The sequence below is a fragment of the Mastigoproctus giganteus genome, chromosome 12, assembly GCF_048544385.1.
Source record: "Mastigoproctus giganteus isolate SK-2022 chromosome 12, ASM4854438v1, whole genome shotgun sequence".
NCBI lineage: Eukaryota > Metazoa > Arthropoda > Arachnida > Uropygi > Thelyphonidae > Mastigoproctus > Mastigoproctus giganteus.
Window position 1 is genome coordinate 71,307,966 of NC_143586.1, and position 13,070 is coordinate 71,321,035.

The 13,070-nt window shown below is 38.4% G+C and overlaps 1 protein-coding gene across 1 annotated transcript in view; it reads left to right on the plus strand.

Annotated features, from left to right (window-relative positions):
- LOC150077181 (U5 small nuclear ribonucleoprotein 40 kDa protein-like) overlaps positions 1–13,070 on the plus strand; it is a 105,632-nt gene that overhangs the window by 11,195 nt on the left and 81,367 nt on the right. Inside the window, exon 2 of the mRNA XM_090386722.1 lies at positions 8,826–8,955. Coding sequence (XP_090242848.1) covers positions 8,826–8,955 — 130 coding nt within the window. The remainder of the gene's footprint in view (positions 1–8,825; positions 8,956–13,070) is intronic.

Here is a 13,070-nt window from a genome sequence, read left to right on the forward strand (position 1 = left end):
TGTCCTTAACGACCCTGCCAACCTTTGTATCATCTGCAAACTTAGACATTAAACTTGATATCCCATCATCAATATCATTCATAAACACCGAAAACAACAATGGACCCAACACTGAGCCCTGAGGGACTCCACTAATAACATTAGTCCACGTTGAGCAGTGTCCATTGATTACCACTCTCTGTCTTCTGCCACTCAACCATCCCCTTATCCATAGCAGCAATTTGCCTCCAATGCCACACTGCTCCAATTTGTGCAGCAGTCTTCCATGTGCAACAGTATCAAAAGCCTTTCTAAGATCCAAATATATAATATCAAAGTTATTCCCTTCATCCAGTTCTTTTGTGACTACATCATAGTATCCAATCAAATTGGTCAGGCAAGACCTGCCCTTAACAAAACCATGCTGCGTCTGAGCTATAACTGAATTCTTGTCTAGATGATCCTGCAGTGCTTCTTTAACCAGTGCCTCCATTAATTTACCTGGAACAGAAGTTAAACTAACAGGTCTATAATTACTTGTGTCAGCCTTTGATCCTCCTTTGTGAATTGGGGTTACATTTGCACATCTCCAGTCTATGGGTACCTCCCCTGAGTCCAAAGAAGCTCTCATAATTATGGCTAGGGGTTTGCATACTTCCTTTGCTGCCTCCTTTAATATAACTGGATAGATCCCATCCACCCCAGGTGCCTTTTTTATGTTTATCCTCAACAATCTCTCCTCCACTTTCCTCTCAGTTATTACAAAATCATCCAGCTCACTGCCAATGTTTACTTTACCTACATCATTCTCCTTCCTGAATAACTCCTCATGCGTGAATGTAGATGCAAAATACTCGTTTAGATTGTTAGCCACCTGAGCAGGATCCTCAACTGTTGAACCATCAATATCCAGTGGACCAATCTGATTCATCCCTTTCCTTCTCGAGTTCAAGTATGTAAAGAACTCTTTTCTGTTTTTCTTTGCATCCTTTGCCAAGGATTTTTCGTAGTCTGCCTTTGCCTGCCTAATCTCCTTTGTGACTTGGTACAGACCAACTTATATCTATCATAGGCTTCCATGTCACCCATTAATTTGTATGTATCCCATGCATTTTTCTTCTCTGCCACATGTCTCATTAGTTCAACTGACAACCATTTAGGCCTAAACCTTGAACAATATTTCTTAGTTGGTATGTAAAGCCTGGTAGCCTCCAATATTAGTTCCTTGAATGCTTCCCATTTTGAGTTTGCTGTTGGTAACATCATCAGTTGGTCCCACTGTATAGAATTTAAATACTGTCTCAGACCATCGTAGTCGCCTTTACGAAAACAAAAACCCTTCCCTTTACCTCTGATGGTAGTTACCTCCTTGAGAAATCCCACTTCAACACACTGTGATCACTGCCACCTAGTGGTTCATTTATCTGCAGGTTCTTAATGCATGAAGAATCACTACTGATAATCAGATCAAGAGTATTGCTCCCTCTTGTTGCCTCACGAACATGCTGATGTAGAAAACAATCATCCAATAAATCCACAAAAGCCTTGCTAGTGTGCGAGTGACCAACCCACAAATTCCAGTCAATATCTGGGAAATTAAAATCCCCCATTATAAGACTCTCTGATTTACTGGCCCACTCTATTTCCCTGTACAATATATTATTATACTCATCAGAGTCATTAGGCCTATAGCACACTCCTACTCTCAATTTTGATTTCCCTATGCTTATGTCACACCAAACTGACTCGACACTGCCCTGTCCATCGATGTCGACTGGCTTCACTTCCTCGGACTTTATGTGTTTCTTAATTAATAGCATAACCCCTCCTCCCCTCCTGTCCTGTCTATCCTTTCTATACACATTGTATTCCCCAAATTCCAGTTCCGCATTACTTATATCTGTGTGACACCACATCTCTGATATCCCAACAATATCTGCCTTTGATGTTTTGAGCAATACCTCAAATTCATCAAATTTATTTACCAAACTCCTAGCATTGGTGTACACGCAGGTATACATGCACCTGTTTCTATTCTTAGCTACCCTAACACAACCCATGTGTTTACTTGTAACGCAATGACTACCAGCAGTCTCTGAAATATCCTGCATCTTGTTTTTCAGACTTCTGCTCATTTGAATAGAAGCAGTGCAAGAATCACTTCCACCTCTGCCAGTGGCTACTGTTAATCTATTAGTCCTTGTATCCCCCCCAACTAGCAGTTTTCCGACCCACCTAACACTGCCTCGACAGCATCAGCAAAAATTCTTGCACCCTTTCTATTTAAGTGTATCCCATCCCTGTAGAAGCAATCTCTCCTGTTAACAAGTACAGTCCAGGCTGAAAAAAAATTCTACCCCTTGAGCCTTGCACAATCCCTCCTGTTCCATGATCCATAGGTGATACGAGGCCAGTGGTATTGGGAGGTGAGAAAAGGCATTTGATATTGCCATCATTGTGCGATAAAATTTTATCCAAAGGGATATGCAGGGACATGATCTAACAAAAAAAAAAGTATCTTGATGTTTTCATTTGCATTTAATTTTTCATCTTGAATGATTTTACTTCTTTTACAAGGTGATTATATAACCATTCTGAGAATTTTAGAACTGTATTATTTATATTCTTGTTTAGGAAAAATCCTGATTCTGCATAAATAAAATACAAACAAAATTTAAATTTTTATTTATTCCTTTATTAAAGCCACATTAACCTATTTTATATTTTATTATTACCACTTAAATTATGTAAACCCATCTAGCTTCACTGTACCAGGGTATTGCCGATTTTTTTTCATATTCTTGATAATTCCTTGGTCCTTTGGCTGCAGTTTAGATGAGGTATTCGGAGGGAAGAAAACAAGCTTTACACTTGTAAGTTTCGAAATTACAGAGTGAAGATGGGCAGGCAGTTGTCGACAATCAACTCGATTTTTCTGTTTTCTATCGAAATTTAAAATCCGCTGTTCAAAAATTTCACTCGTCATTCAAGCTTTTTTGTTCTAGTTGTAATTCAACTCTAAGAACTTTACTCCTTTGAAACATTGGGGTTGTTTACTTTTGCCTATTACCAAAAGCTTCAGTTTTTCATTACCAGCCATATTTGCACCAACCAAGACTAATTCTCTCCTTGCTATTTTACCACCTAAGCATTTATCACCTTTAAAAGTCAGTGTCTTGTTTGGCAAACTATTTGAAAAATAGACCTGTTTCATCAACGTTGAATATGTCTTTCGGCTGGTAGTCTTCCATTATTTTTTTCAAATTTTTACTTTCCAATGGGTACAGTCTTCATCCATTACAACTCCACTTTCACCAGAAATAACATTTTTGAGTAAGCTATGCTGCTTTTTAAATTTGTCCAGCCAACCAGAACTGGCTCAGAATGTTTCATGCCCCAGAAAATATGCATAATCCTTTCTTTTATTGTGACTGTCATTGTAGCCTTTCAGATATATGATTTAAGGTAATTTAGACAAATTTAGCATTAGTATTAGTAGAGGCATTTGATGCAAGAAAGCAAGCTTATGCAGCATCAGCCAAAAAAAAAAAAAAAAAAACCCACTTCACCCCTCTGTTCGTTCGAAATACCTGTCCAGCTGAGCCTTAAACTTATTTAGGCTATCAACTTCCACGACAAGGGATGGAAGTCTGTTCCACCAACCAACCACCCGCTGGCTAAAGGCAAATTTCCGCACGTCTATCCTATTTGAGCATTGAGCATGCTCAAACCATTCAAGGCTTTATACACCTCTATCAGATCACCTCGCTGGTGCCTAGTCTCCAGACACTGTAATTTGCAAAACTTAAGCCTTTCTTCGTAAGAGCACCCCTTTGTTCCATTCACTAATCTTGTTGCCTTTCTCTGTACTCGGGAATACACACACCATAATTTGGAAGGGACTGCTCCAGAAGAAAAATGCTGGCACAGAGATAGTATGACTAATCATTTTTAGTTTTTTAATGCCTTTCAGTGGAGATCATCAGTAGGCATGCTACTGCAAGCCATTCACCATCCCCCTTAAATATCTATTAAAATTATATTAGTGTTCATCTTAAAATGTACCTATTAATCTTTTCAATTTCAACCAGATGCCTGATGGTGTATGATGTCTAAATACATCATACACCATCAGGCATCTCTCATATTGTGGAATTATACTTCATAACTGTTTTGCCATCATTGCATCACTCGGGTACCTACCCACCCACCGAAGAAGGGCCAAATAGCCCTGAAACGGTGCCGTCTGGGTGGTGGTATCCATCTGAGAATAAGTAACATTAGTCTTCTCCTCAGGTGAAGCGTTACTTATTCGAAGTAGTGCAATATCATGGCAACTCATTGTGAAGGTATTCACAATATGAGATATAACTCAAAACGATGTCGCTTTGCTAATATTCTGTTCATTCAGATTTGGCTATGTATTATTGATGCTTTCGCACTATACTTATACATAGTCTAGACTTTTCCATAGCTTGAGGCTTACGCCCTAAATGTTTTATAGCTTTGATAATGTTATTGCATCAGCAATAGTGAATGATTTCCAGCACTGCATTATGTTCAGATTAGGGTCTGCATCAATTGCTGATCGAATGTGATCAAATACCAGGTGATGTATGTGGCCTTGACAAACCGAATGATGCCCTGGTCAAGGGACTGAAGCAGTGAGGTTGTATTTGGAGGTAAAAATACAACCTCAACATTTTCATTTTCATAACAAACATTCGGGATGGCCAGATGCATTGTCTATTATTAATAGGACTTTAAATTCCAATCCTGCCTCTTCCAAGTATTTTTTCACTTCTGGGATGAAGCATTGGTGGAACTATTCCATAAACAAATGGCTGTCACCCACACTTTCTGATTATGTTGCCAGAACACGGGTAGATAGTTTTTGTTTTTGAGAGTGCATGGGTTCTTTGCTCTGTACATGCCCTGTAGCATTGCCGCATAGTACCAGAGTTAATCTGTCCTTCCATGTTTTATGCCCTGGTGCCTCCTTTGCACTTTTATGAATATAGGTTCTATTGGGTATCTTCTTTCAGAAGAGCCCGGTTTCATCACAATTGAAGACTTGCTTTGGGTGGTACCCTTTCTCTTTAATCAACTTCTTCAACTCTGCCGGGAATGTGGCAGCAGCTGCTTCATCGGCAGACACAGCCTCTCCAGTAATTTTTATATTTGTGAGGCCAAACCTATTCCTCAATCTGTGTTACCATCCCTTACTTGCAGTAAATGGCTTGGTGTCACTTGTTTCAGGGTTCCCTTGCTGAAGTCTTTGTATAGGCTCAATGCTTTCTGGCACAACACATTGCCGTCAATCAGAACATGTTTTCTGTTCATGTCTTCCACCCACAAATTTAATGCCTTTTCCATCTTAACTAAGCACTTATCACACACTGTGGCCATAACTTTTGCAGTTTGAAGTGCAACAGCAAAATTAGCACGAATTTATTTTTCCTTCTTCACAATTTCATGAATAGAAGATTCATTCTTACTGTAGATCTTAGCAACCTCAGCATACGATTTTTTTTTCTTTCCTTATTAAGTCGAGAACTTTCACCTTTTCACTTAAAGGAAGCAGCACATTTTGCATATCCGAATTGCCAGCATCACTACTCTTGCACCTTGGGGCCATTATTAAGTAAAATAAGGGTTACTTGAACACAAGCACTGTGAACCGTGACAGTCGATCTGATAATCGAGATGGCTACTAAATGACAAATGGGCAGGTAGCATATACAGCATGGATATGCCGGACAAAGGAATGATTCATGTCCCAGGCGGGACTGCGTGATTTCATCACGCTACTCAGAACGGTGCGCAATTTAAAGCTTATGAATTGTTTATTTCTGGAATTTTGCATTTCATATTTTCGGACTGTGGTAACTGAAACTGCGGATAAGGGGAAACTACTGTATAGCGAAAATTTCAACTTCCAGGGTCTTGGAATGAATTACCAAAAAAAAACGTGTTATTGGGTTCACATTACGATATTTTCATTTGATACCTCCATTTATTTCTACAGGATGCAAAATACTTTTCCGCGATTTTTTTAAGTTTGCACTAGCCGGCAAAAACTTACGTAAAGTTGAATTTCCGTAAGTCGAGTATTATGTAAGTTGGGGAGTGGCAGTATAGGCTTTCTATAGAGAATGTGGTTGCTATTTTGAATATTTAATGTAACTAAAATGTGACATCTTGGCAGATTTACCTAAAAGTTTCTCATAAATTACCCTTGGCTATTTAACCCAGAAGTTTAATAGTTTAAACAAAACGAGAGAAGAATATTTATGAATATTATATGTTTATAGCCCTGTAATGCTTGAGAATGGGTATTGGCTATCCTATAATATTTTCAATCCAGAACTATCTGACAAATTTATTTGCAAATGTTCTTCGTTTATTCTAAGGTGTCCCTTTTTTTCTTTTTTTTTTTACAAAAACAAATACAGAGATAATTTATACCATCTATAGTTCCTTTCCAGACTTTTGAAGCCTTTGAATATTGAATAATATCCAAAAAATTGTATTAAGTAATTCTCTACTAGTCATTTATTATACACTGGGTGTGCAAAACTTAAGAACCAACAGTATTTCTAAAGATTACAACCATAAAATCTTTACTTAAGTTACTCTTTACTGATGAGAGTAGATTCAGTCTCAGCAGTGATTCTGGACATCAGCTAATCTGGTGAGAGGTTGGCACACGGTATCACCCCGCAAATATCACTGAAAGGGATCGATACGGAGGTCGAGGTGTTGTCTCGGGAGGCGTTGTCTTGGATGGACGTACACAACTCCAGATACTGGAAGGCGGTACTGTAACCGGTGCATGCTACTGTACTGAGGTAATCTTTTCCCGTGTGTGTGTCTGTTCCGAGGTGCCATTGGCCCCGAGTTCATGTTTATGGATGATAAGTCCACACCCCCATTGCATTGCAGCTGTTAATATGCTTTTGGAAAGTGAGGACATTGTTCGTATGGATTGGCCTGACCGTTCCACCGATCTAAATTCCATTGAACACATATGGGACGCTCTGGGGAGACGCTTAACAGCACTTCCACACCCACCAGAAAATGTTCACCAGCTGAAGATGCCGCTGACAGAGGAATGGATGATGTTACCACAAGAACTTATCAACAACATTGTTCTAAGTATGGACAGGCGGTGCAAAGCCTGCATCGACATTAGGGGTAGCCATATCTCCTACCGAGGACCACCTCTTCCCTTTGTTCCATCTTTGGCAGTGATGCATCTGTATTATGGCAGCCAGTGCTCTGTTGCCATTTTTGAATAAAGTCCCTCTGTACCATTTTGTTTCCGTTGTTGTGTCAGTGTTGTTTCCTTCATTATTTCTGTATCTCACGAGGTTCATTTGGTATGCTTTTCCCATATCCAGGCACTCCTATGAGAAGCTACAGGTGAAAACCTGACTGGTCCTTAAATTTTGCACACCAGTGTGTATATAAATAGCAGTTTCTGTTTTTCCACATAAAAGTTTAAGAAAAAGATTTGAAATGTTTCATAAATGGATAAATAAGCAAGTTCTTTCAGTTTATTTTAAGTATTTTTAAGTGAATGTATAGTGTTTTCTATAAGTTAAGAGAATTCATATTAAAAAATAGTGTTCAGAGGATGCAGGATTCATCTAGAGCAGGGGTCGGCAACCTGTTGCTCTTTGAGCATGTAACTGCTGCTCTTTAACCTTTAGCCCGTATGAAGCAATGTTTGAAATGGAGTTAAAGAGTTCTTAAAAATCAAGGACATGTGGAGTGCAAGACTAAAATGCCTTAAAACTGAAATTGAGGATTTGGAGAGGCAAAAGATAATGCTACATAAATGGATGAGTTGAAAAAGCAAGACCAAATTGTGTTTGATGCGTGGTATAGCTTACCAGACACACACAAATTTGAAAACATTTGCATTTGGATTTCTCTCAGTTTTTGCTTCAACCAATTTCTGCTTGCAAATGTTTTCGAACATGAACTGATGCAGCCAAGTGGTCAGGAGTGTGAGTGCAGTAGCACACACTCTTTGAGTGGACCGGGGTTCAAGCCCGTAACTGCTAAATACGATTAACATTTGTATTGATTGATTTATTGTAAACTCCACTGACCTGGTAGTCATGCTGGAGTATAAACAAGAACTATATTAAAAATAAATCAAGAAACTGTCTGAACAACGAGTCTCTCAGCATGCTTAAAGATGAAAATTACAGCATACTTCTTTAATGTTGAGAGACTCGCTCAAGATGTTCAGCTGCAAAAGTCACATTAATTAGAAATATTATTAATAAATAATATTTCAAAATATATATATATTTTTAATAAAACACTTTCCCACTATTCCATTTCTTAAAAAACTCCTCCCCCCAGCTTGAGCTGAAGTGCGGCTCTTTGGATTCTCTTTTTTTTTTAATTAGATCAAAAATGGCTCTTCATTCAAAAAGGTTGCCGACCCCTGATCAAGAGTTGTCGTTGTTGTTGTTTGGTTTTTAGGAACATTAGCAACGAAGGCCATATTGCTCCGAGGATATGCTGTGGTCATTCCCTGACCTTCCTGCATCCTCCGTATTTGGTGGTCACGGGCTCAAACCCCGGTCTAATCAAGAAGCGTGTGCTATGCACTGCTGCTCCTGCCCACCTGGCTACGGAGGTGCCCTGATCTAGAGGTTCTAGATGAAATATGAGTCATTAAATTACACATTCAGTATGTATAAGGATATGTTTTTGCTAATGATGTGTGCTGTTATGGTTAGTATCATATTATCTTAATATTAGAATGAATTCAATGTCTACAATTATGTTAATTACATTACTCCAAATGCCATTTTATTTTTAAGCGTCCAGGTCAAACATCAAGTTTAGAGTCTCCTATTATGCTACTTACTGGACATCAGGGAGAGGTGTTTACTGCAAAATTTCACCCAGACGGTACATTTTTAGCTTCAGCAGGGTATGATCGACAAATATGTAAGTGTAATAAAGATTTTATGTATTTTTTTCAAAAGATTTAAGTTCTGAATAACATTTATTGCCTCTATAACTAAATTAATACCTTATTTGGAAACTTCATTCTACAAATCTGAAGTGTAGGGTTTTATAGTACAGTTTAATACCATTTGATATAATTTAGAAAAAATTACTAATTCTGGAGAGATTACACTGGTCAGCAACGTAAAATGTTAAGAAAATGAAAATACAAAATCTTGACTAATTTCATGCTGCTGAACACAAAAATCACATTAAAATTTGTCAATTGGCTCTTGAGTTAGGGTCTTATATTAGCAAGTTACTCTACATTATCAACTATGGCTCTTGGCAGAATGCACGGCTACACTGTAGTTTCAGTACCACCACACTCTCTCTTATCACGTGATGCAGAGCAAGGCAACAGTTGCCGATCACGTGATAAGAGCATGACTCGGAAACTGTTGCCTTGCTTTACATCACATGATAAGTTGTCACCTCAAATGCATCCTCAACTCTGTTGCAGTAATCCTTGAATACGGCTGGGTACCGGGTGATTTGTTCTCACTTAACGGTTGTTCCCTGTGAAATAGTAGTAGTAGTAGTGGCATGTGTTGCAAGAAAGCAAGTGTATGAGCTTATGCAGCATCAGCCAAAAAAAAAAAAAAAAAAAAAAAATTAGAAAACAATTCCCTCTAAATGTTTGTCCAGTTCCTCTTTAAATTTATTTAACCTATCAACTTCCACAATGATAGATGGAAGTTTGTTCCAGCAATTAACCACTCTGTGGCTAAAGGCAAACTTCTGCACATCTATTCTACATCTGTCTTTCCTCAATTTGAATTTATGCCCCCTTAGGTTCGTAGTCTGAACAAGTGGAAGAATCCCATCAGAATTCAGCGTGCTCAACCCATTCAAGGCCTTATACACCTCAATCAGATCACCTTGCAGGTGCCTAGTTTTTGCATAAAAAAGTAGATTGCTACTTTTTGTGCAGAATTTGTGTCGTGTAAGATTAATATGCAACATAATTGTGTGAATAGTCTGGATGACTTCTGTTACATATGTGGAGAAGTCATGTTAGCTTCAAGAAAGCGTTCCTTAATTTGAGCTGTAAAAAAGGCCTACTTCTTGTACTTGGGATGTAAAGTAGGTGACCAGGACAAGAACTGGGCTCCACACATATGCTGCACTACCTGTTCATCAAAACTCAATGTGTGGGTGAATTGAAAGGGACGTTTTATGCCTTTCGCAGTGCCCATGATATGGAGGGAACCAACAAATCATGTCACAGACTGTTACTTCTATATGGTGCCTCCTATTAGAAAAGGGATGACAATGAATAAAAAGTGGACATACCCAAATATATCATTTGCAATTTGTCTATTGTCGCATGGTGAAGTACTACCTATTCCTGAACCACCTGACCATTTTTCTGTACACTCTGATGAAGATACCGATCAGCCATCAATTTGATATACACGAAGAAGTACAGCAGCTGTCTGTGTCAAGGGATCCACCATTTTGTCCAAACCTTTATCCTTCCGAATCACACAAGATCACAGAAAGTGAACTTAATGACCTTATCAGGGAACTTGAACTGTTGAAGAATAAGGCAGAGCTTTTGGCCTCGAGCCTACAACAGTGGAATCTTCTAAATTATTTTGTGAACGTGTACATACTCAAAATAAAGACTGTGATAAATTCTATCAAACAGAAGGTGAACTCGTTGTTTGTAAAGATGTTGGTGGTCTAATGGCAGCAATGAACACGGAGCACATCCCCAAAGAATGGCGACTATTTATAGATGCTTCTATAAATAGTATGATTGGCAAAAATAGTATGAGTGGCAGATATGTGATTTAAAGGTAATTGCCATTTTATTAGGACTACAAAAGGTTATACTTAGTGTAAACTTTTATTAGGACTACAAAAGGTTACACTAAGTATTGTTGCTTTCTCTGCGAGTGGGATAGTTGTGCCATGGATATGCACTACAAGAAGAGGAGTTGGCCTCAATGAAAATCATTAACACCTGGAATGAAGAGCATAGCATTTGAACCTCTGGTAGATCCAAATAAAGTTTTGCTTCCACCACTCCACATCAAACTGACTCATGAAAAATTTCGTGAAGGCTTTGGAAATGAATGGCCCTGCATTCATATACTTGTGAGAGAAATTCCCAAGACTTAGTACAGAGAAGATTAAGGCAGGCATTTTCATAGGTCCACAAATAAGGCAACTTTTCAAAGATGAACAGTTCAAATGTGCCCTTAGTGATAGCGTGAAATCAGCGTGGAAAACCTTTTGAAATGTTTTGGTTTTCTAGGAAATAGTAAAGCCGGCAACTACAGGTGGCTTGTGGAAGATCTCATTAGCATTAGCATTAGCATTAGTAGAGGCATTTGATGCAAGAAAGCAAGCTTATGCAGCATCAGCCAAAAAAAAAAAAAAAAAAAAAGTAACATAAATAAATAAAAATAACCACTTCCACTTCACCCCTCTGTTCGTTCGAAATACCTGTCCAGCTGAGCCTTAAACTTATTTAGGCTATCAACTTCCACGACAAGGGATGGAAGTCTGTTCCACCCACCAACCACCCGCTGGCTAAAGGCAAATTTCCGCACATCTATCCTACATCTGTCTTTCCTCAATTTGAATTTATGCCCTCTCAGGTGATTTTTCTGAGCTAGAGGAAGAATCCCATCAGCATTGAGCATGCTCAAACCATTCAAGGCATCTCATTACTTCTTACGAAAAACTGGGGTGCAACATGTCATTAAAGATGCATTTCTTGCACTCATACCTGGATTTCTTCCCGCCAAACTGTGGTGCCATCAGCGAAAAACATGGTGAGTGCTTCAATCAAGACATCGCAGTGATGGAACAAAGAAACAAAAGCAAATGGAGTACCACCATGTTAACTGATTATTGTTGGATGGTGAAAATGGATGCTCCCAAAGCTGAATACAAGAGAAAGGCAGAAAGGTCCTGTGTTTGATACAGGTATGTTCATAGCTACATCTTACTGCCATATAAATAAAAAATACCTCGTATAAATATAAAAAACTACTTTTTTTTGAAAACAAGAGATGATATTAAGGTTGCAGGGTTGTTAATGGCAATGCACTACTGCAACAGGATCTAGAAAAGTTGGGCAGATGGGCTAAGAAGTGGCAATTGAAGTTTAATATTGACAAATGCATAATACTGCATTTGGAATAATTGTTGGGAATAATTGCACAATTGACCTGGGAATAATTGTGTAGTCATATGAAGTATTCTGAGCAGTGCAGACAGGATGTCAGAGCAGGTCATGAAGTCTTGTCAATGATATACAGTAATTTTGCTAGTAGGGAAAAGGTGGTGATTATCCCTTTGTATAAGGCAATGGTCAGGCCATTCCTTGAGTACTGTGTACAGGTCTGGAGGCTTCATTTTAGGAAGGATGTAGAGTTGCTAGAATGAGTACAGAGAACAGAAACAAGACTAGTGAGGAGAACAAAGGGGTGATTTTACCAAGAAAGGCTTAAGTTCTGGAAATTGTAGCATCTAGAGACTAGGCACCTGCGAGGTGATCTGATTGAGGTGTATAAAGCCTTGAATGGGTTGAGCAGGCCCAATTCTGATGGGATTCTTTCTCTTGCTCAGATTAAGAACCTGAGGAGGCATAAATTCAAATTGAGGAAATACAGTTATAGAATAGATGTGCGGAAATTTGCCTTTAACCAGCGGGTAATTCATTGCTGGAACAAATTTCCATCTGTCGTTGTGGCAGTTGATAGCTTAAATAAATTCAAGGAGGAACTGGACAAACGTTTTGATAGAAAGAATGTGTGAAATGTTTTTTTTTTGGTTTTTTTTAGCTGATGGTACATAAGCTTGGTTTCTTGCATCACATGCTTTTACTACTACTAATCTGCCATTTTAACAATATCTGTGCTTAGCACCCCAAAATCTATAAAGTAAACTTACTTTCATGCCCATAACAAGATATGACCCAAAATTCGTTGTTCAGTGTTATTAGTGTTAATCTCAGTAATCTGTTTTGATAATATTGAAACTCCATTTATTTCAGATAGTAACCAGCTACAGTAATTCAGTTGTAGGAATGTTCA